The sequence below is a fragment of the Conger conger genome, chromosome 18 (assembly GCF_963514075.1).
Source record: "Conger conger chromosome 18, fConCon1.1, whole genome shotgun sequence".
Taxonomy (NCBI): Eukaryota; Metazoa; Chordata; class Actinopteri; order Anguilliformes; family Congridae; genus Conger; species Conger conger.
In genome coordinates, this window is record NC_083777.1 from 30,086,543 (window position 1) to 30,111,004 (window position 24,462).

The 24,462-nt window shown below is 44.4% G+C and overlaps 3 protein-coding genes across 6 annotated transcripts in view; 1 reads left to right on the top strand and 2 right to left on the bottom strand.

Moving 5' to 3' along the window:
- Nucleotides 1-4,994, top strand: part of znf488 (zinc finger protein 488) — a 43,091-nt gene extending 38,097 nt beyond the window's left edge. The window contains exons 4-7 of one of the 3 annotated variants that reach the window (XM_061228752.1): nucleotides 1,020-1,209; nucleotides 2,139-2,361; nucleotides 2,579-2,810; nucleotides 3,169-4,994. In XM_061228752.1, coding sequence (XP_061084736.1) covers nucleotides 2,146-2,361; nucleotides 2,579-2,810; nucleotides 3,169-4,280 — 1,560 coding nt within the window. In that variant the 5' untranslated portion in view covers nucleotides 1,020-1,209; nucleotides 2,139-2,145 and the 3' untranslated portion in view covers nucleotides 4,281-4,994. Of the gene's footprint in view, nucleotides 1-1,016; nucleotides 1,210-2,138; nucleotides 2,362-2,578; nucleotides 2,811-3,168 lie in introns of all 3 variants that reach the window. The other 2 variants (XM_061228749.1, XM_061228751.1) reach the window with 2 other exon arrangements.
- Nucleotides 4,995-7,906: 2,912 nt separating this feature from the next.
- LOC133118011 (retinol-binding protein 3-like) lies at nucleotides 7,907-12,925 on the bottom strand. The gene is made up of 4 exons (XM_061227603.1): nucleotides 9,929-12,925; nucleotides 9,451-9,641; nucleotides 9,014-9,156; nucleotides 7,907-8,235 (listed from the first exon to the last, which is right to left on the bottom strand). Exons 1-4 carry the CDS (start codon nucleotides 12,923-12,925, stop codon nucleotides 7,907-7,909), a joined length of 3,660 nt encoding a protein of 1,219 aa, XP_061083587.1.
- Nucleotides 12,926-19,690: 6,765 nt separating this feature from the next.
- On the bottom strand, nucleotides 19,691-23,952 carry gdf10a (growth differentiation factor 10a). 2 transcript variants are annotated; one of them, XM_061228753.1, is made up of 3 exons: nucleotides 23,627-23,952; nucleotides 20,750-21,651; nucleotides 19,691-19,882 (listed from the first exon to the last, which is right to left on the bottom strand). In XM_061228753.1, exons 1-3 carry the CDS (start codon nucleotides 23,874-23,876, stop codon nucleotides 19,691-19,693), a joined length of 1,344 nt encoding a protein of 447 aa, XP_061084737.1. In that variant the 5' UTR covers nucleotides 23,877-23,952. The 2 variants fall into 2 exon arrangements, with proteins under 2 accessions (XP_061084737.1, XP_061084738.1); XM_061228754.1 differs by lacking the exon at nucleotides 23,627-23,952 and adding an exon at nucleotides 22,500-22,631.
- Between the last annotated feature and the right edge of the window lie 510 nt (nucleotides 23,953-24,462).

Genomic DNA, 24,462 nt, shown 5'->3' on the forward strand with positions numbered 1-24,462 from the left:
AATTGTTATTCAGATGGCGTTACTTTTATCCCTGAGTGAATTTGAGATTATGGGAGTCTTGCAGTACACAATCAAATGTCCAGTGTTCAATTAACTCTTACATTGTACATGTGCTCTCTTTTCGACTCGTATAAACTCTGTTGGTGTTGAATTAACTGTGGACTATTTACTGCAAGTGCGGGATTGCATGCCGGTGGCAAACAAGCACTACAAGCTAAACCTTTTCAGACATTTTCTAAACTACGCCTTCAATCAGTTACTGCCCCGCGATCAATCTACAACAAACTAATGAAATGGGCAGTAATATGCAACACTACACCGTACGTAAATCTAAGAACACTGTAAGAATGTTAATTCATCTCTTATCAGAGTGTCCTGAAGTCCGAGAGGGGCATCACAACTGTTCCAGCGTTTTCAGATGAGTTAAAAAGTCAGACATTTTTATGCATGCCATCCTTGCAGCCACACTGTTAATGTATACATTTGTTCACACACAAATCTATTTGAGTGTCTCAAATCTGAAAAACAAAACAAGGTTATGGTGCATACTCTTTTGGAGGATTTGAGTGAATTCATTATTTCATGAATTAATTTTAATTAACCAATTCAATGAATGCGCAGCAATTCTTTTTTTTATATGACATTAATTTGAATGTATATGGCAGGGTTAAATATAAACGCATATTCCCTTAATATGTAATAATAATGTACTCCCAAGCATCTAAACACCATCCAGTGAGTGAATAATTCACCCGTAACTGTGAAAACGCGATTCATATTAAAAAGTCTCTTTATCGAACACATACTGACACGTTTAAACTCGGCTGCTCCTTCGGCCAAAAGGAAGTCAGTCAACTGTGCGCATTCTTCGGTATTTTCATCAATTACTCTCTGCGGCCATTAAAGGTCCGTCTCGTGTCTAATTAGGCTGAGAGTAGAGCAGAAAAGCACCAATCACAACGCCACCGGGGGTTAAAGACAGCGGAAGGGCTGGTATGTGGGCTGTCTCCCGTCAGTAGCCGACTCCACCGCCTGGACGCGAATAAGTGTGTTGCTGAGCGACGCGAGTGGCAGTTTACGCCCAGACCTCGCGCCGCGATCACTCTCGCTTCACAGTGGCCGGCAGACGGCGGAGGGCAGCCTTGCACCTGCTGCGGATTGAGCATCTCCTCGCCGTTTCTCCCCCTAAAGCGTCTCCCTATCCAACCGGTAAGTGCGCAACCTGCGTTGTACTTTTTTAACTTGGTACATTGCCACTGTGTGTGGGCTACATATGTTATTCTGTTTTCCTTTTGCTGTCGCTAAATATATTTAAAGTTACCCCTACGGTTTTCGATCGCTGGGTGTTCAGTCGGTCTGTATTTATATCAGAGCTAATGTTGGAAAACGGTCAGATTGCAGAGCCGCGTATGGGCACGTCTTTGCAAAAGCATTCCTACATTTTAATTGGAAATCGAGTTAATTGGAAATGTATATATTTATGATGAATCATTTGAAGTGTGTTTCGCTGACATGCACTCAGGCACTGGATCTTGACGATTGGTTCATCATTGGCAGAATTGGTCTTCAAGATAAACATGTCCCTAAAATCCCGTGTAGGACACTTCGTGCAGCTGAGACAGTTTAGGGGCCAGATGGGCAGACAATGGGAGAAATCAGACTGAAACATTTAAACAAAAGGTCGATTGAAATCGAGGACTGTGCACAGCATCCCTGAAAATTAATTATCGCGAATGGAATCAATGTTCGCCACATATTTTACGAGGGATTGGTGGAAAACCGCTGTCGTAGCTTATTTATTTATTTTTGTTAGCTTATTTAACCCAATTTGCAATGTGAAGCAACACAATATTAATGCTACATTTCATTAATAGCCTTAATCTGTTGAATAAAAAATAAATGGCAGATCTTATATTTTGATTGGAAAATTGATGGGACTGATGAAAACATATCCGAGGAAATAAAAATGCAACCATTAATGAAATGTTAGGCCTAAATAAAACAAAAAAACATTCTTGAGCATATGTTGTATAGGCTACGTGCTAAAGGAAAATGTGTCGTATGAGTCCTGGAGCAATATGTCCGTTGTCACCTCCCAAATTTCTTAATTCCTTGTTTGTGTTTTTTCATCCTCTTAGCTCAAGCATGGAGCTTGGTTTTTTGCCCCGCTCTCTTTGGGCAACGGACAACAAACTTCTCCAGCACCACGTTACGGATCTTTTCACGAGTGTACACGTTACTAGGGACCTGTCTGCCGGAGCATCTTTTGGTCCCTGCGTTCTCCATAACACGTTTTACGACACCATCGCCTTCATCGCCTTGAAATCCTGCGAGAAGAGAAGCAAATCTTATGTTTTCCGGGTATGCAATGGCAAAACACTTAGAAAATAACGAAATTTCATTTTTGAATGAACATGTCATTCCCTGTAAGAAAATACAAATTATAACACGTGAAAAGTTTAATGTAATTTGTGTGATTTGGTTCTCCTTTAATATTACGGCAGTAGGACTTAAAAGCTTATTTGTAGCCACTTATTGTATCTCAAAATTTGATGTATTGACACGACTTTCTCCACAGGTAGACGCAGAGGCAGTCAAAAGTTCACCGTTGGTGCTTTCCTGGTTAAGGCTGGTGCAAGCGGCGAGCAACAAGGAGGAACAGAATATGGAGGCGTACCTAAGGAGCGGGCAGTTGTACTTTAGGTCCACGCGTAACATACAAAAAGACGAGGAGCTGCTCGTGTGGTATGACGAAGAACTCTCTCATCTGCTGGGCTTCAGCGAGATAAAGACACGAACGCTCACAGACGGTAAGAAAACGGTGCCATATGGGCTAATGTATAAACATAAATAAATAGAGCGTACCGATTTATTTGGCTGCAGGTTTGAGGTTTGGTTTGAGGCGGGCTGAAATCAAATAAACAAGTAACCACAAAGACTAAATGCCGTGAATGTTTAAAAAATAATAATAATTTGGCAGTTAGTATCACAAAAAATATATTTCCCATATTCTGGTCACCTTTACGCATTTTGAAGGCACCTGTTTTATTAGTATGTAGGTGCTTTATGTTATCGACTGATGTTTGGGGAATCTGATATGATTTAATTTTATAGGGATTGGCACAATAGAGAATAAAGTCTGATTATGTTTGTATCTTTATTTAACAGGATTCAGATGTACTAAATGCGACCAGGCCTTCAGCAACGAGTATCCCTTTCTGGCGCACTGCCGTTTTCTCTGTGCGCAAGTGAAAAACGACGCGCGCTGCCACGAACTCCACGAGCACAAAACGATGGAAATTAAAAGACAGCGAAGGGTCACCGACTTCCACAACATCGCCCGAGAACTGGAGCACAAAAAGACCAACGAAGAAGCCAACATGTCCCCACGGAAAAGGAGGCACGACGAACTCGATGGTACAAAGGTGAAAAAACCCGTTTTACTGGAGAAAACCAACATCATAACTCACACCGTGCGAGAAGGCCAAACGGTACCCGAACTCGCGGCCTCCGTTATGAAGCACAACGCGGACAAGTTTCTGTTTAAGAATGATCTCCCGGAATGTAAACAAAGCGCGTTTACCGAGGTTAGGAGGATAAAGGAGAGGCTGAAACAAGAGAGGTCCCCGGAGACGGATGATGGACCTGGGGTTGAGCAGACTGGGCAGGGCCGCGTACGAGCGGGCTCCAGTTTGCAGTCGGATGGAAGCGCGTTCTCGTTCGTCCTGCCCAAGGGCACCCACGGCGAGCAAAAAAGCGCGTTCTGTAAACCAAGCAAAAAGACCACAAGCGACCCGGCCGTGCATCCAGCCCAAGCGTTAAGCAGTCGCCCGGAGCGCTCGAAGGATATAGCGGATGCGATTGCGTCGAAGACTGTTTTGGGATACGGCAGCTTGTTGGGATCCAGTCTGTTGAACGGCGAGCTGTCGAGTAGACGGCACGCGCCGGCGCCGGCTGCCACGGTGAGCTCTTTCCCGTTCGCCTCAGACCATTGGCACAGGCCTATTGGAGTACCGGTCCAGGCCGCCTCGTCGCTCCCCCTGCTTCCTCCCACGTTCACGTCCTTCGGGGTGTCGGTGCAGAACTGGTGCGCCAAGTGCAACCTGTCCTTCCGCATGACGTCGGACCTGGTGTTCCACATGCGCTCGCACCACAAGAAGGAATTCGCCGCCGAGTCGCAGGTGAGGAGGAGGCGAGAGGAGAAGCTCACCTGTCCGATATGTCACGAGTACTTCCGAGAGCGCCATCACCTGTCGCGACACATGACCTCTCACAATTAAACTGCTAAATTAAAGGGGGGGATGACGCTGCCCGAGGTTATGGGGAGACGGGGGATACTTGCGGCGACTTGTGCTTAACAATGTCAAATTAATTTGTGAATGCATCCGCACCGCTTTTGATTTCCATTGGCACACTGTGCAGCTGTCCTGGTTTCCGTTCATGATGTTATTTAACGAATATTTCATTTGTATGCTGTGTACGTTTTATCTGTTTAAACACGCCCGTGCTATGCTTACTAATGATTAAGTCTAGATCCTTGTTGTAATCACTCAAATATATTAACTTTATGCGTCGGCGCAATGCGCTCTCACTGAGCGCATTGCGCGGACTCCTCGCTTATTAAAAGTGTCCGTTAGATGGCCCCATACGCACACTTAACGTTGTGAATGCACATTTTCTTGCTGTGTGTAGGCATACTGTGCAGATCTTGTCGTTCAGGTTAGATTAAACGCATAGGCCTACTTAAATTGTGCCTTAGGAAAGCAAGAGAGTGACTTCATGATAAGATGAGAAAATGAATGAGATGTAATTAATGTTCAAGTTGTATTTTTATTGTTTCCTCATTTCTTTCTCATGTCTGTTATTCATGTGTGTATTTAATGTCTGTCAAAATATTAGAATATTTTTTGTATCTGTAGGCTGCTGGTATTCAATTTTGTTATTTCTCAATACAAAATCTGAAATTATCTGTAATTAAAACATTTAAGGCAAAACTGTTAGCGTTTGATCCCTCTTTCGCTGTCCACCAAATTGATATTTCCATTGATACGAGCAAACGTTGTAACTGATTGTATAGGCTCAAAGTGATTTTCGTTTTGAGATCTGTGCGCGTTTTATATTATTCACCTTTATTTTTACAGAGTCAGTTGACTGAGCGCACATTCGGGTACGACTGTAATTATACTCGGAGGAAAACCGTAGCCTATGTTTTCAAAGGGTGTTTTTCATTAACACCGTCCAGTACCTCCGTGATTTCACCAGAACACCAATTCTAAACGAATAATACTAGTCCAGGAGTATGACGCTGCAATGCTGTCTTAATGAGCACGTGCCTCTTTCTACACGATTGCCTTTATATTTCAATGTAGCTGACAATCTCTTGATTGACCCATCAAATAAAATATGTCATATTATAAGTTACTTCATTGTATATGCAGCTGTATGACTGGTTGCAAGCAAGTAGCGATATAGAAAACGACTGCCTAAAATGTGAAATTGAATCGAACCAACACAAGGTCAAAAACGCTGTTAAAATGTGGTTTCAGCCGTAAAATATAGGATTTAATGCGAACGTAAACATGACACTGTGCTTGTGAAGATAACACTGGCAGCGGGTTCTTCACATTTATTATTTTCTTTAGATATGAGCAAGTCGGTTTGAAAGCTTTCGAACTAAAAGCAACGCATTGAAGCTGACTCCATATATGATCGATAACCAATGAGACTACAGCCATACTGAATATGTTCGATTTTTCCGTTTTGTTAAGCATCTTAAATGTAATATTTTGAATTGAAGGAATTTTTAAAATAGATATTTTTTTGCCTTTAAATTGTAGTGAAAATGTGCGTGGGAGTTTTTACAGGAAATTCCAAGATTCTTTGTAAAAAGTAAAAAAGCGACTCATTTTTTTGATGCTTGCTTCTTGGAGCTTCAGAATACCCACCTGAATTGACAATGAAGTCATTCATTTGCAAAAAAAACACTGTGACGGTTTGATGCGTCTTTTTGAAAGGAAACCAATGTACCACAGGTATGTTTATTGCCACACGAGTTGCCAGTTTATCAATGGGACATTACTCTTTGTGATGAATTTAAAAAATATCAATGTAAATAAATATATTTACAGATTTTATAGAGAACTACAGTGCAGCATTGTGGTGTAGCATTTAATAAATCACAGTAATGCCACTTCACTTTATCTACCCTATAATCAACTGCGATACAGCAGTGATTCAGCTTGCCATAGCGATTCCTGGAGATATGTGATGGAATTTAGGGAATTACAAGCAGATAGACTGCGACTGGCTCAGTAATGTAATGTATATTGTAGTTGTAGCACATTCTCTTTCACGGGTAAACACTCCCCGCCCTCTTGCAGTTTTCATATCAGTGCACCTGATAGTCTGTGGGAATCACAGGAAAATCTTTTCTATGATTTCTACTTGTATTATCTTCCGATACCAGATCTGCACTGCAGACGCAAGACTTTTAATTATTCTTCTAATTATGTGTGCAAGTCTAATATTGTTATATTGTTTCTGTCAGTATAAAAATGCCAATTACAAATATGTGCAAGGTGGGGTTTACATTAAAGCAGGGATGCTGCATTTTATGCTTTTAGTATCACTAAAGCCTTCCTTAACCGTTTCCAATAGAGGATATCTTTGGCTGATCCTATTTCATTCAGTCGTGTGAATCTCATTGCTTCTATGTGACTGCAGAGACATCAACAAGACTAAGACAGTTTGGAGTAAAAGCTATTGGACATTACATATAATTACATTATTGAGTCCATTTTGCCATGCATTGATACATTGTGTTTATCTTATTTGGTTCTACTTCAAAGATTAGACATACTAGTACATTTAGGCATTTTTCAAAGCAAAACGGCACACAAAATATAATTTACAAAACAAACATGTACAGAATTACAATAAAAAAAACAATATAACAACAGACAATAACTGAAAAATTACAAAGGCAATTATTCATAAAGGACATCAACACAAGACTCCTAGTTTGAATTACAAAATGTAGGAAACATTGAAATATTTAACATAATGAACCATATTGTCCCAGATGCTTAGAGGCTGAAGTTTAAAATGATTGTGCCTAAGATGTTTACTTGATGTACTGCATAACTGGTATTTTTTCAGAATATTCATTTCACGTTATAGATTTGACGATACTTTGTGCTCTTAAATCTTTTATTATCACGCACATGACAAGTGTATTAGAACAGAAACTGTAACTTGATATAAATACGGCACCTTAAATGACACAAAAGGCTACAGGAAGTAGATACAGGAAGTAGATGCGGACAATCGTCACAAGAAAACCGCTGTAGTAATGGGACGATTGAGGCTTTGTGAACTCTGGTTTGTCACTGATGCATCGCAACCAATAACACTTATTTTTCTCACAGTGTAACCCTGTGATTGGTTAAAAACAGTGAGTCACTGGCAGCATATCATCTGCACCCATTTTGAGGTTCCCAAAGCTTCACTCACTCATTGCTACAATATTGCATTTCAGACATTGAGGCCAATAACATCACCAATGATTGGTCACGTTATTTGTTTCGCACCAATCGTTGGTCGTGTCATTAGTTTTGCGTGTGCTAAACAGTTTATAAACAGACCCTTTGAAAAAATCATAGTGGCTGCGGTATGGATCAAGCTCCAGTCCTAGACGCTGCTAGTTTTCGGTATGTTTGAGGGCTCGACTAGTTATTTCATCAGTGATTGGCTAGAGAGCCCATGTCCCTGAGTTTCTGAGCCCGATATATTGGCGGTTAATTGAACGAAAGGAAACCGCGTACAGACGCAGACGCCGCAGCCCTCCCACGACTGGAGTTTGAGTTTCAGCACCCCCCCACCCCTTCCCCTCCCCTCGCTCGACGGTTCACTTCACGCCCGTGAGGTGCTTCGTCAGGATCTCCACGGCTCTGCCCAGGGCGGCGTCTGCGGGCGTGACGTCGACGTGGGGCGTGACGCCGGCCCCCTCCCACGCGGGGCCCCGCGGGCCCGCCGACCGCACCGTGGGCACGCTCAGGCGCAGGTCCGTTTCGGCCACGCGGAAGGTGCCGGTGGCCGGCGCGCCGCCCCCCGTGGTGCGGCCCACCACCGTGGCCCGGCCGAGCCTCTTCAGGACGTGCACGAACTCCTCCGCCGCCCCCGCGGTCACGCCGCTGGTCAGAACGACCACGCGCTTCTCCGGGCCGTACGTCTCCGCTTTGGACATTGACCAAGGCGTGAGAACGTGAGAATACATACCGTTGTGGGGGACTGTACTCGTTACCTCATCATGTCGTCATTGCTATATAAATATGTCAGGGCGGCCTGTAGCGTAGTGGTTAAGGTTAATGACTGGGACATGCAAGGTCGGTGGTTCTAATCCCGGTGTAGCCACTATAAGATCCGCACAGCCGTTGGGCCCTTGAGCAAGGCCCTCAACCCTGCATTGCTCCAGGGGAGGATTGTCTCCTGCTGTAGATCGCTCTGGATAAGAGCGTCTGCCAAATGCCAATAATGTAATGTAATGTCAAATATTGACATTTTAGAATGGTTTAATTTGCTCGTTGCTTTACAGAATGCATCGTAATTGCTAGCCGAAAAACGAAATCATATGAAAGAGGACTTTGGTACTGAATATGATTGAAAAATGATATTTTTTACACTGTCAGTAATCTAGATTATTACCTGGGTCTAAAGCCGTGGTCCTCTCACTTGGTCCTGGAGAGCCGCAGGGTGTGCTGGCTTTTGTTGTTACTCAGCACTTAATTGGTCAATTAAAGCTGTTAATTACACAGTCCACTCACCTCACCTGGTTTCTTAGGTCAGAAATGGAGGCTGATGTTAAGTCGAAAATAAAAACCAGCCACGCCCTGCGGCTCTCCGGGACCAGGAGTAAGGCCCACTGATCCTAAAGGGTTAAAATATTGCAAATAAGGTATTTGACTCCGATAGGACATCTATACAGATGCACTTTAGAGAATAAATAGGGTTTTACCTGTTAGGCCTGATGGAGTCCACATCTCAACCGTACTGTCAGACGATCTGTTATACAGTTTGTCCAGCAGAATCTTCTCGTTTACACCGAGGAAGAAAGCACTCAAACCCGGAATAGATTTGAGGGATCCACCCACATTGTGCCTGTAATTGGACAAGAGAAATTATGTTGTCCAGATCTGAAGACTAATTTGTTTCAACAGATTTTTACCCTTTTGTCTCAACCCTGTGATTGAGTAACCATGAATTGCCACCTCAAATTCGAATCATGCTTTGTCAGAATTTACTGCTGGTGTATTAGAAATGCACATCCCTGGGAGTTGTGTAGATTTATCTCACACAGGCTCAGTCTGTTCACGGCCAGGGTACCGTAGAGTTATGACTGTGACAAGGGAGACTATACGGCTAAGAAATGACAGAAGAGGGGAAAGTCCTTGCCTGAGGTCGAGAATAAGAGCGTCCGTATTCACAATTTTGATCCAGACGTGTTCTGCCAGCAGCTGTGCTATTTTGGCAGTGACTTCAAAATCCCAGAATGTGTCGAATCGAAGGTAGCCAATGTTGTTCTCCAGCACGTCTGTCTGGAAGGAGTCCTTAATGAGCTCAGCCAGAGCCTCTGGGGACTGAACCTGCAAAGATTATGAGTAAATCAATAATACAATAAATAATTCTGTGATAAATCTTTCACCAATTTAACAAGGAAAACATCATTATTAAGATACATCAAATTATCTCCTTTGTGAAATTAATCCAAGAGAATTGTATTCCTCCCAGGAAATGTGTTAATTTAGTACATTTAACAAATACTGTTAGACATGCCAAATAAGTCCGGGGCATTTCAGAATCGTATATATATATATATTTTTTTTGTGAATGCGCATTGTAATTTAGGAGGGAAAAAAAAGTAGAATACTACCTGCTGATGGATTGGTCCTAAAATGACTTTGGAAGTCTCTGGAACATCAATCTTTAAATTCTTATCCCCTGATAGCTCTGTCAAGGCAGCAGAGAGGATTGTCCCGAGTTCTGCCTCAGAGTTGACCATCCTATACTGGCCCTTCTTAGCTCGCTCACCAAGTTTCTCTGCCACTTCCGCTCCGACCTCTGTGAAAGCATAGTTATCGGCCACCAGGCAGCCTGCCGCTTGGACGATGGAGGACATTTTGGATCGAAGGCGGATTATTTTTTCCACGGTCATCAGTGCGTCGTTAGCTGAGGCAGTGACGTGCGGCTCGACTCCGGAAACACTCCAGACTTTTCCGGTCACCGCGCTCAGGACCGTCTGTGTGGGGACCGAGACGTACAACGGGCTGTCCCTGATCTGATACGTCCCGATCGATAGGCAGCCCCCAATGGTCGGCTCCCCGACCACCGTGGCCCGGCCCAGGTCCTTCATCGCTCTCGTGAAGACCTCTGCAGCCGAACCGGTCATGTGACTGGTGAGAATGTAAATGTCCTTGTGCAAGCCGTACCGCCGCCCCAGCGTCTGTGGGAGCGTCGAGACCTCGGTCATGGTCGCCTTGGAGCGGTCGAACAGAGTGTAGAGGTGCTGCACCGGGTCCGCTTCGAAGAAATAAGAGCACAGGAGCGGAATGGAGGTGGAGTAACCCGCCGTGTTGTACCGCATGTCGATGATCAGGGTGTCCGTGTCGACCAACTTGTTCCAGACGAGCTTGACCAGCTGGGGGCCGAGAGCTCTCACGGTGTCCACGTCGGCCATCATGTCGTGCCTCAGGTAGCCCACGTTGCCCGGGAGGATCTCCGTCTTGAAGAGGTCGTTGATGATGTACCCAAGCTCGTCCGCCGTGGGAATTGTCGGCCCCTCTTCGAACTCGTCCGGCTCCGTGTCGCTGTAGAAGACGTGCAGGCGGTGGTCTCCCGATATCTCGTGGAGGTTTGTGGTCAGCTCGGACGCGAGGGACTCGTAGTCCACCACTGACCGATACAGGCCTTCCGCCCACTTCGACTTGAGGACCTTTCTGATCTCTGTGGCAACTTCTGTGACCGCGTAATGGCCCTCCACCAGCTCCCCGGTGCCGTCCACCAGGGAGTGGACTTCAGGGTGGAATGTAATGATTTCAAGTGCCCTGTCCAACGCTTCTTCCGCCAACACAATGGCATCTGGGACAACGCCCCCTCCAAGCCAGCATTCCCCGTTATTGTCTATGAGGTTTAGGGTTGGGATGGTGATGACTATGTCCGTGCCCTCTACAGGAAATGATCTGGAGTGCAGAAGGGTGCCGGAAGTGATCTCCCCAATGACTGTGGCTCGGTGAAGCGACTGCATGAGGTAGGAGAATTCCTCTGCGGAAGTGGCGGTGTAGTGGCTCGTCAGGATGTAGATCCCCCTCTTTGACCCGTAGGGGGTGCCCAAGGCACTGGGCCGTGTGTGAAATTCGGTCGTGGTGTTTCCCACCCGACTGTAGATGGTGTAGAAGTGAGTTGGAGGAGACGGGTCATGAAAATAGGAAAGCAGAAGGGGCACTGCTTCCGAAGGCCCCCCCGTGTTGGAGCGGAGGTCAACGATAAGGCTTTCCGTACCTCCAATAGAATCCAGCAGCTTTCTGAAAATCCTGGGCCGTGATTCCATCAACCGGTATACTTCGGCAAACCCGTCAAACCGGATATAACCTGTGTTTCCCGGCAGAATGTTCACTTTGATAATCCGGTCCACGGAGCCGTCCCGGGACCCTGGAGCATCCGCCTTCCTGATCAGCTCCATGGAGTCTTCGAGAGCGGCAGAGTCGTCTGTCGCTGTTTTCACACTCAATCGGGGGTCTTCTGTCACCGCCTGCAGCTCGTAATTCAGTTTGGACACCAGGTCCTCTTCTGAGATTGTGGAAAAGAAATCGGTCGAGGCCAGGTGGTGAAGAAGAACCGGGACTCGATCTGTGAACGCGTAGAAGCGTTTAATAGTGTTGGAGATGCTCTGAACTGCTGTAGAGATGGCTCTTCTAACCCTGAGGATGGATTTGGCTTTGTCAACGGCATCTTTAGCATTGATGACCACGCAGGGTGACACCCCAGTCACCTCCCAGCTCTGTCCTGTGGCAGGATTAATGGATCTAGCAACCGGAACGGTGATGTAAAACTTTGAGTCCCCTATCCTCAGTTTCTCTATGATCATGGAACCCCCGGCAGACCTCTCCCCAACCACAATAGCTCGGTGCAAGTGCTTGAGGGTGTACGCAATTCCCTCAGCGGCACCAGAGGTGCGTTTGCTTATTAAAATGATCAGGTCTTTAGGCTTTTCGTACCTTTTCCCAGGCAGTGCGAGTAGAGTCCACAGCTCCTGGGTCGTGTTGGTCGGTCGATTGTACACAGAGTCGATGTGGACGGTCTGCGAGGCGTCAAAGAAGTAAGACGCAACGTACAGGATACCGGACGTGTCCACGGAGGCGGCGTAGCGCAGGTCCAGAATCAGGGCCGACGTCGGAAAGACCCTGTTCCACACGTTCTCCAGGAGGAACAAGCTGATTTTTTCTGCCGCCTCCTTCCCCATTATCCGGTCCATCCTCAGGTATCCGGTGTCGTTCTCCAGTAACTCAAACTTGACGGAATTCCTGACCATCTTCATCAGCCGCTCGGGAGAAAGACGGGACCGGGTCGGTGGCCTTGCGTTCACGGCGTTGGGCTCGTAGGAGATGGTCAGCCGAGGGTCGTTGAGTGCACCCTGCACCCCGGTGGTCAGCAGAGTAGCCAGGGTTTTTGGGTCTGATATTCGGAGGATCTCGCCGCTGTTGATGGCTTGCTGTATCGCATCCTGCATGCCAACAAGGTTCTCCGGGAAGCAGTAGTTATGCAGGAGTATCTGAGCCATGTCCAGGACCAGGGCTGGCTGAAAGGAGGAACTGGCAGAGAAAACGCTGCTGAGGAATATCAGAGCCCCTAACGAGAGGGGAGGACCCGCCATCTTGACTGGTTTCACGGTGGAAAGCTGGTCTCTAATGTACAGCACACGCCTCAACAGAGTTTCATTCTGTTTGACAGATACGTCTCTTGTTTTCCACTGTATGCTCTCTGGCGACATCAGCGTTAAGAGGCTTTTGCTCAAAATAAACCTTTAATCGCATTATTTTTGGCCATCGTTGAGACAATAACAATCTAGTAATGTAGGCTGCAACATATTGCTGAAAAGGTCAGGCTGGAGGTATTTGATACTGGTACATAACACAGAGGAAAAAGGCTGGATGTTATGTAAACACGAGGATGTGTTGTTTCTTCAGGCTAGCAGCAACATTTAGGTGATTTCTGTGTAAAATTAAACTGGCAAAAACTATACACTGAAGTTATGACCATGAAGTCCGCAATGCTCTTGAATGTTACCTAAATGCAACTGAAACCTATATTGAAGCTAGATTTAGCTCACAGTCTTTTTGGTCTATCTGCAGGTAATGCTGATTAAATGGTAACTTAAAAAACATAGTTAAAATAGTTATATCTCAATCTGTAGGTTATAGGTAACATAGTTGGGTGGACAGATTCCCTGAAGGAACGTGTACATGATGCATTGGGAACCAACACAATTAGTTAGAACATTAGTTAGAATTAGTTAGAACCATTGAAATATGGTATTACTGAAATATCTAGCTTAAGGTGGTGTGTTCACCATTAAAAGTTCAAAATGTGCAGAAGATGGTGCCTCAGTGTTTAGAAAATTCAGATATTTGACTTGTGTTTTACCAAGTCTGTTCTTATCTTCAGGTCTTTTTCTTCTGATCTTTTTGTTAAGTCTAAAGTCCATCCAGGGAACAATACCAGGCTGAATTATACCAAATTAAAAGCACGCAGGTCATGGGTTATCACGAGATGGCACTGTTTGTTTAAAGGTGATAAGCTTTCTTAACGAGAACTCACACGCACACACACACACACACACACACACACACACACACACACACACAGAAGCTAGACACAAATCTGAAATCATTGCCACTTTATTATATAAAAATTCAAGTGGGATAGCTGATGTATTATCTAGGACAGAATATGGAAGATGATTAAATTGCACGGGCAAAGTGACACACTGGACATGGTTTCTGGTGCTTAGCATTTAAAAAAACCATTTGACTTATATAACCATTTTTGTCTGTTTTGTAGTGCCAAAAGGAAGCGGTTTTCTCATTGTAAGAATAGAATATTTGCCATTAATATGGGAAAGAGGATCTTCCTGCATCTGAACCAATTACAATAAAAGCTTTTTTAATTTTTTATTTAACTCAGGACAAGGATTTGCGCTGCTGGCATCTGGCTATTCAGTGCAGTCCGTAAGTATCTGGGTAGCGACACAATTTTGTTGATCTGGCTCTGTACTCCAGCACATTGGATTTTGAAATTAAATTATGAACATGAGGTTAAAGTGCAGACTGCCAGCTTTAATTTAGGGCATATATACATCGGCTGAACCATTTAGCAATTGCAGCCCTTGTTGTACATAGTGCCCCATTATGGGAGACCAAAAGTATTCAGACAAATTGACATAATCTTAAAGTAATGTAATGTTGCGGAGAAGATTTTTTTTTTCTGTGTCTTATGGTCCGTGAATGTGAATGACACGTGAATATCTCAACAGCCTAATGACCTCCAGAGTAAAATTCACTCTCACACACACACCTGTAGAGTGCGCTCTTTGCTCACGATTTTATACTTTTCCACACTCTCCCAAACCCCAACGTTTGTGTCCGCTGTCTGGTGTGAACCCAATAAATTCCAAGACTATCGACATACTATTATTTATTTTATTTATTTTCTTTTTCTTTTTTTCCGAAACAACAATTGGAGTATCATATTTTATTCGGCAGAAAATACGCTTATTATTCTTTAAAAGAAGAAGAAGAAGAAGAAGAAGCTAGTACTCCCAATCAACAGTCGCCTACCAACTATTTTACATGGTTTCCATCATCCGCGGTTTTAAATTGATTCGTATGTTTGTAGTCTCTATAAATACAGCGCGAGTCCTGGGACGGATGAATGAAACCGTTTGTTTAATAGACTCATTGTGGCAGGTAAATGAGCCGAGCACAGAGCACGAGGCCAAACCAAGGTTCACGGAAATGTTAAGGCTTTGACCCCCACCTTAAGATCATGCACTCTTTTCTCTAGCCGACAGCCACTCTAGTGAAAATCAAACACTGTTTATCCGCCCGAGCAAACACGAGTTTCATTTAGACGGCCGCGATTTTATCTCTCGAAACAATATTTTCGCAATTAAGGGAACGAGGGCTAGATCTCTTGATGTTAATCAAGAGTGGAGGAAAAACCTCTTTCCACAAGGGCACAGAATATTCTCTGTACTTTTAGGACGATGTCCACTTCCAAGCCATTCGACATTAATTTATCGGCCTTAATTTGGAAAACTAAATATTATACTTGGGTAGCGTTGTAACCGCTCTTTGTTTAAGCTAATGAATTCTGTAGAATTATAAACATAATTTGAATATTAAATCTGTTCCCCGGAGAACAGCCGATCGCTAGAGGGGGATTTCCCCTCCGGTATCGCTGATTACCCCTGACACCGGTCCAATTGCTGTTTGTGGTTTTGAGGTGGACCGGTGGAAACAGAATACGGAGCCACAGAGTCTCTCGCCGGACGCCGGACAGGAAACCCTACATCTAGCGTTTCCTAGCGAGTCCATACCGGCTGCAATAACGCCGAGTGGCCAGCGCTCAGCTCGGCTAGCCGGTTAGCGCCACGCAGTAGCCAGTAACATCATCAACGGATCCGTCTGACAGATCTCACAGTTGTAAGCATACCTAGGTCGATGCCCAGTTACAAATTGTTATTTAATGTAGCTTTAGTTTTCACTGTGAGCACTAACGACATTATACTACAGAATGGAGATGTTTGAATAAAAGAGCATATGTGATGGGACATCGCATAAACAAAGGTTTATACAAAAAAAAAAATTGGCAATCGCCTACTTAGCCTTTCCATAAAGTATTTTCCGCAGGTTTACACTTATAGTGAGGCTAACCCGAAGATTGAGATTCAATTTGGCACAGAACTTGGTGTTTTATCTCTGCCCGGTGATAAGGAACATTTGCTTCTGGTTACGTCTGCGAGGCTATCTTTACATGCTACCAGGGAGCCGTAATAATGTAAGTTATTGGCTGTTAGAGAATTGTTGGGTTGCTACTCAAGTCTGACAAATGTCATGTCACTCAGCACATTCTTTTATTGCAACCTTGCAATGTGTTTATTAGCCATGCGTGGGCACACAAAAGTTGATACGATTGCACATTTCATGTCCGGTTGAAATTGATGGACTTAAAGCCAACTTTTAGGCCAGCCAGGTCAAACAATTATGCCAATGCTATGGTAACTGGCAATATCAATTATATAATAATAACTCATCAATATTTACCCAGTTATGCTTAAAACTATACTTTAGTAAAAATCGTAATGCACTTGTACAGAGACTCAACAGAACCGTTTCAGAGAATCTCTTGAACTGGCTTTTTGTAATTCCGTCCTACTGTTTAAAAGCTCAATGTCTATGCAATCAGGCAATGTGATTTATGTTCGTGGAAATAAATGGAAAATGCACATCCATCATGAATGTAAAAAGACATTAACTCATTCATTCATTAATTCAAGACAGCTGGAATCGTGCACTTGCTGACATGTCTCAATATTTTTAAATAGCATTTTATTTCAGTTTGTCTGACTGCTAAGTAGACGAACAGTGCTAAAATTTGAATGTAATTAGTGTATAAACCAAACAAATCGAGGAATTAATTTGAAGCTGCCATGTTCATTGCATGCCTAATCCATTTTTTGGAAAACGTTTGCTTTGGCATTGGTTCAGGAATGTTTGCATTTCCAAACCAGGCCAAGTAGCTCTTCTGTAATTAGTCTAATGTGTGTTTGGGGCAAATAAAGGATAACCCGTTCAAACTGGACGGACAAATCTACGACGATAAGTGGGACAATCATTGTACTCTATCTCTCTCTCTCTCTCTCTCTATCTCTCGCTCTCCCTCTCTCTCTCTCTCTCTCTCTCTCTATCTCTCGCTCTCCCTCTCTCTCTCTCTCGCTCTCCATCTCTCCCTCTATCTCTCGCTCTCCATCTCTCCCCCTCTGTTTCTGCCTCTCTCTCTCTCTCTCTCTCTCTCTCTCTCTCTATCTCTATTTCTCGCTCTCCCTCTCTCTATCTCTCGCTCTCCATCTCTCCCCCTCTGTTTCTGCCTCTCTCTCTCTCTCTCTCTCTCTCTCTCTCTCTCTCTCTCTCTCTCTCTCTCTCTCTCTCTCTCTCTCTCTCTCGTTTTCCAGATTTTTAAAAAAATTTTTTACAAACCAAACTTTTATCGCAGAAAGTTTTATTGGATCATAATTTGTAATGCCCGGTGGCAACATCTGGCTTGCGTTGCCGAAATCCCAGCGAACTGAATCCTCCCCGTCGCCGGCCGCAGTTCCCATTCAAAGCCAGGCTACAGCATCAGAGCCGTCTATGCACAGGAACGGTGCCTTAGCAGGATGGGCCGGCAGCCTGGCTTTGAGTGTTTAAATTACTGCACTTTGAAGCAGTAATGCCGCTCTGCTTTCTGGGCTGGGTGGTTTTAAAGACAATGAAAGGCCTACTGCAAATACATAATAGCCAGCGAGTGATTATTTTAAATTCACCAATAATTTAACATTTTCTGGTGAGACGATATACGTTCTTTTCTGTAATCAGTGAGGATGATGAAAAGCTAATTGCAATATCACTGAAGCAATCGTGTTTTTTTTTTGTTTTTTTTGGTGTTACTTTGATTGTAGTAGCTAGCCAAGTGATCTAAGATGAAGTTCACCTGTTACACATAACAGGTAATACCTAATTACTGTACCTGTAATCAGGGCCGTGACCTGTTGTGTCCTGACCGCACTGCAGGTCCCCTGACAGAATTGGGCGAGATAGATGCTCCTCCAGGTCTCCTCCAAGGCTTTCACTGGCCTCTTAAATCTCGTTCCTGCTGAGACGCCAGGTTCTCCGTGCTGGAATGAGGCTGGTAAAAGGGTTGCATTCAGTGTACCCTGTGGACACCATCAAATTTAACCACTGTGGAGTCAAAGCCAGCGTCTTCAACCGAGATCCAACAAATGATTCGCTTTTCCTCTGGAAAACTCCCAGTATGCAGGCGAAAAACAGCGTGGGTTTGACGAGCAGAGTTTCTGCTCTGGCTTTCGAAAAAACAGCTTGCTCTTGGCAGTTGGGCATACAGTAAACAGAACGGCTTGTTTAAGGTTTGTTATCGTGGGAAGTTTACTGACGATTATCTTTTTATCGGTATTTGAGAACAGCGAATACTCTACAACTGCATCACAATGCAAGGTCACTACGCTAGCACATTCCTTGCTATATTTATCTATGGAGAAAAACTCACATTGAGACCACTTTATTATAATACTGTATAGTGTACTTTGGTTCAGTGACATGCATCAGTGACATACGGTTTCAGTTCAAGACATGATTGCTTGCAAATGTGGCTTATTTAAGTTTTATTCTTGAACTAATGACTACTTTCTTCATAATTTAAAACAAACATTTACAAAGCTTCAGACACACCAGCCGCTAAATATATTTGCAAATGATAACAAATAAAATACAAACACACACATATAGAAAAATATTTCATTTCACATGAGTACCATATACTGAACATTAAAAAATAGTTTAAAAATTAAAATTAAACAACTGTAGACATACTTTCAGTTCTCACCACCTCCATAATTATAGTTTTTTCCCCCAAATACTATACTTTTTGTAGTGACACAGTACATAATATTTTGCAAAGTAAAACAAGCAAACCCACAAACAAATATACTGTACACGGTATGCACAGTGCGACTTAAAAGTTTGGGTAACTTTAAATTAACAAGGCAATTTTCTTGACTGAAAAGACACATCATAGAACTGACTATATTCTTGATATCTCCGATAAAAGTGTTTATTTCTCACTGCAAACACAAGAGCAAAATGAAAATGATAAGCAAGTGGTACAGCTAAAAGCCAAAGGCATGATTGTGGTTTCATTGCATTGTCCGAACAAAAATACTTTTGACTTTCCTTAAATGACTATATTTACTGGTATCAAACATATCATACATATATTAATGATAATTAAAAACACATATTTATAGTTAGTAAATTGGTAATAAGCCTTCCAACTGTTACTCTGAAACTGTTTTTAAAATGAACAACAAAAAAAAGAAAAATAAATTCTCAAATATTCAGATTTTTTGCCTGGATTTTATATTAAAATTTACATGGTAACTTTAACCTGCTAACCCAAGTGCTGCTTAAAATGAAAAAAAAAAAAAAAAATCTCTTCATTGAGTTTTCAAAAATAGTAAATATCCCATTAGTAGCCAAGTTGTAATACACGTAACACTTGCTCAGTAAAAGTATAAACAAGCCCTTAAATTAAACCATCCTGTAATAATGTACAAATTATGTGTACAAGGAACAGCCAGAGAGAGAGAGTCATGAACTGAGAAATGACGGGCAGCCTCTGGCCAATCTGCAGTTTATGAGTTTGTGTGTCGACCCCAGCCCTGACCTGGCTGAACTCAGCCTACGCGCCTCTTCCTTCACCTCTGGATGAAAAGTCGTTATTTCCACCAGCCGCCTAGGCATCAGATCCAACTGTCTGTCTTTATTTTTTTTTTATTTATTTATTTTTTTTCGTGAAAACGTTCTTATCTGCAGGCGCACGTCTCAACAGACATGCCGGGGTAGATCTTCAGCGCCAGGTTTCTGCTCTCGTCCCGGAAGAGGACGCACAGGGGGTTCGTCTTTTCGGGGACGCAGCAGGGCTCCGGGATCCCCGGGACGATGCCCACCGCCCTCACGATGCTCTGGATCGTGGCGTGATTGGACGGCCGGACGACCTGCGAGATCGGAAGAAGAGGCACACAAGACACCGCAATTAGTCATCCTGACTTTTACCAAAACATTATGGACATGCTGCATTTTAAAAATGGGTTCAGATTCAACTTCCAGTGAGAAATTAAAGCTAGATTAACTAGATTGAACTAAAGGCAACACAAAATTGTTATGTAAACAATCTCCCCCGCTCCTTCAAAATGGCACAAAAAAACTGAACAAATCTTGGGTTACATGTAAAAAAAAAGATCCCAGGCCCAGATGAAATCATCTTGTTTGTCCAGCATTCAAAAAGTGTTGCTTTTTAATTATTTACACAAAATGCTCAGTTTTGGACCTGGTGACTCAGTTATGGTTAATTAAATAAGGTCTATGAGAGAACATATCTAACAGTTAACGAGGTAATTGATATCATCGCATCATGACCGATCGACTGCAACCTTGACAGTAGCCCTGTCATTCAAACCACGCATCTTGCTCTTGCAGCGTTTGCTTACCATGTGAAATGCACTTTTGGAATCTGTTTCGCAAAAACATCTGCTAAATTACTAAATTGTGAATTGTTATTTGTTGTTCTTCATCCTAAATAACTGTCTTGAAATAAGACCATAAAATTAATTTAATCCTTTTTCCAGTGCGTCACTTTTACTTTGACAAGACCGAGTTTGAAGAGACAACTAATACCTCAACCGGCTATGTCTTTCAGGATCCCTTTATAACAAATGGTCGGTCGCAAAAGGTCCAAACGATACTTCCAAAAAAATAATAAAAAAATAAAAAAAAGCAATCTGTAAGCATTTCAACACCCATCCCATTTTACTTTCAAGAGCGGCGCGTAGCCACGGTAACGGCACGCGACGGGACGTCCTAACCTTGGCCATGGGGAAGTCGCAGGTCCCGGCGCAGTAATAAGCGTCAAACGATTTGGGGGAGAGGACCCACTCGCTCCAGCCGATGTCGGCGAAGTCCACCTTGAGGTACCGCCGGGAGCAGACGAGGGGCTCGCTCCACTGCCTCCGCCGCGCCTTCTTCATGGTTTTCTCGTCAAAGCTGAGGACCTGGGACCGGCCGAATCCGTCACCCTTCTCCTGGGCCTTCCTCCGCCGCTCCTTCTTCAAAGCCTTCGGCTTCAGCGCCAGGTAAGTGCTTTCCCACAGCCCGTCCTTGAAAGCGTTGTACTCCACCTCCGGGAGCTCGTTGTTCCCGACGGGGTCCCGGACGCGACCCGCGTCCCGTTTGACCCGGGGGTCCGGGGACGAGTTCGTCGAGGGCGCGGCCTCCCCCGTCTTCGCCGGAGACGGGTCGTAGCGCTGCAGGGTGGCCGCCACGCTGTTGGGCTCCGATATCGACAGGTCGTTGGCGTGCACCAGCACGTACGGCAGGTTCGCCGGGGACGGGCGCTCCTGGTACCGCTGGTACTTCCCGCCGAGATCGAACTCGGCCGTGACCAAGAGCCGGTCGGCGCTCCTCGCCCCTTTCATGACCTGCGTCACGTCCTTCGCCTGCCAGTCGCCCCTCCGCTGGGGAAACACGGTGACGTTCCCCAGCAGGGGCCCGAACCCCATGTTGGGGGACGCCCCTCTGAAGAGGAGGCGCAGGGAGGGGAGCTGGTGGAGGTGCTGCAGGCGGCAGGAGGCACTCTTCAGGCGCTTGCAGAGGCCAGACCTCGGCCTCGGACGCTTGTCCAGGAAGTGGAAGGTGGCGGCGAGAATCACCTCCGACTCCTGTACGGACGTCAGGTTAAAATGGTACAAGATCTTCCGCTCCACTATTTCTGGGGACGGAAAGAAGATGGAGAGAGTAAACCACTGAAACGAAGATGAATTGCAAATTATAGTTAAGCACAAGGCTGAAATCCGGCCGGCTGAGCACCTACCTAGACCCCCTCTTTTATTTGGCTGGCTTGAAGAGCGTTGGGCAGCTCCTTTTTTTTGTCCCGTTAATTGTAACATTTATCATTATAATAATAATTTGTTATTTATCAGACGCTTTAATCCAAAGCGACGTACAGTTGATTAGACTAAGCGGGGTTCAGGAGAAATGTGGGATTAAGGGCCTTGCTCACGGGCCCAACAGCTGCGCGGATATTTTCGGGGCTTGAACCACGACCTTCTGGGCCAGTAGCCACTAGGCTACTGGCTGTCCCTCCACTTCTCTCGGCCTGAATGAGACGCCCTTTTTTAAAATAATTTATATGACACAGGATATGAGGGGAAAGGAAAGGGAGATGCATTACTCCTCCTTGGGCCAGAGGCATATGGAAGTGCTTACTGACCCTCACTGGCAGACTCTTCATGAGCCTCTAATAATGTCTGACGACATTAATACCAAAAGGGCTCCAATCAAGCGGTTTCACGTTGTGGAAACTCAAAAGAATTCCTTTCGGTGATCATGTTATTCCTGCAATTAATACACGACGAAACGTCATTATCTAGCAGCCTGGGCATTGTAAAAGCCGAGTTCATGTGGTTAAAAAGGCCGAGTCCGGTTAGTCTTAGAAAAACAGAACTCGACAATAAAATCCGACTGTGACCGCCTCGGCGGCGCTTCTCCACTGCGGAGCTCGCTTTAAATCTAGTCAAAACATACCGCAAGAAATAAAACCATCATACTATCATTTACCTCGGAGCTGGTATCTCATAACCGTGTTGTTTTTGCAGCGTGACAGCTGCGCTGAACCCTCTGAAGTGCACTGAATTCTTCAGCTCGTTTGGAGCCGTTTGGAGCCTGAGATAAAGCTCGACTGGAGACAGCGTTCCTGCTGCCACATCTGATATGGCACGCGCTGATATCCCACAATGCCCCGAGAGGAGCCTGACTGCTTACCGAGTGTCAATCACGGCCCGGCACGTTTCCTGATTAACTTTTACTGTAACTTTCCCAATAGTGTAAAAGTGAACTTTAACGTACCCAATAAAGTTAGTCAGGAAACCAACGTCGTGCTTTACTGGGATATACTTAATTGGTTTCACACCACATATGTAGTTCTCTTGGAAAATATATGTGCAAATTGACAGAGAAAACGAGAGAAAGATTCGTTGCAGTTTCATTGCACATTGTCTAATGATAGAACTTCTGGGGATTTCATGTATGTACTTTTGCTTCTATTGTGTCCATTAGTGTATTTAAATAATTATAATTATAATAATACATAATTATTGTTATTATTATTTCATGCACTTTTATTGTGCTTTCGTAACACAGGAGTGTTTGTCAGGTAATACAACTTAATTACAGACGGAGAGAGAGGTCTAAAGGACAAAAGAAGGGGTGATAAGTGGGAACTATAAAAAAAGTAGAGACCCAAAGCTCTTGTCCTTCTCTTGTAGTCCAGCGGGGGCACAATCCCAACGCAGAAAGTGTGGACCGCAACTCAGCTATGCAACGATGCAATCTACGTATCCTTAGGGTAGACGACTGATAAACTATTAGAAATAAAACGCATTCATGGAATTAGCATCAATGTAAATAATGCATATGCTGAATATAAGTGCATTTTTACACTCCAGAAGAACACCAGTTGTGTGAGGTTTCTGTAAATGCAATTAGCTTTACAGATTTCATAACGTTAGGTTTTGGCGAGAAAACCAATAGAACACCATCTTTATCTGAACGCAACAATCAATAGCTTCCTAAACGATTTGTGTAGCACGGATGTGTTCATTGGCTTCGCGTTGGTGTTGTAGTCGTCATAAGAAATAATCAAGGTAAGCAAAATATGGGAAGACATATGGAAGAAAGATCCCCACCTGGGTTTGCCTTGAAACTTCTGACAGTATTTCCATCTCTCGGGCGGTTGAGTTCCCGGTTGTATTTGTCATAAAGTTTGAACATGTGCACTGAAACCATGTCCCGAGCCGAGGTGTCAGCGGCTTGATTAGCTGTTGACTCGTCGCCGTCCAGAGCGCCTTTTAGCGCTTGCTCTGATGCCGCTGTCCGGAACTCCATATTAATCAAGCACAAGAATAGCTGCGTCAATAATGCGAATGCCACTGCCATCCTTAATATTTCCAACGAGTCGCGTCTCAAGGCTCGGACAATCAATGCACCCACAGTCTGCGGAGTGGGTACAAGAACCCCCGAAATAAAATGCTGCGAAAGAAATTGACTGCGCGTAAAAGTTAATCGCTACTAGAAACGACTGCTTTTCCACCCTCAGTTTCGTTGGTTGACTCTCAGTCGCTGATTAATGCAGTCAACGAACACAGACGCGTTGCGCTCAACTTCAGCGTAGTCCAGATAGTTCATACACTTGTTTCTCCTTGCCGCCAGAAGCCGAGAGGTAATAGTGAGGCAATGATAGATGCTGACGTCTACCCCCGCTAGCCAACGGGAGCGTTCGCTACAGTACACCGTCTCCACTGGAAGGCGCAAGCAGAAAATTAGCTGTCTAAAACACGACGGCGGAGCGCCGACCAGCCCGGGAGTCGAGTGTGAACCTGTTAGTGGGTGTTTTCACTTGACAAACTGACCCTAAACTTAATGGACGGAATCCAACTGTAACGGATTACCCCCGTTGTACTACCCTGTACTACTTCAGTACTCACGATCACCAGGACCTGACAGAAACGCACTGTGACCATTT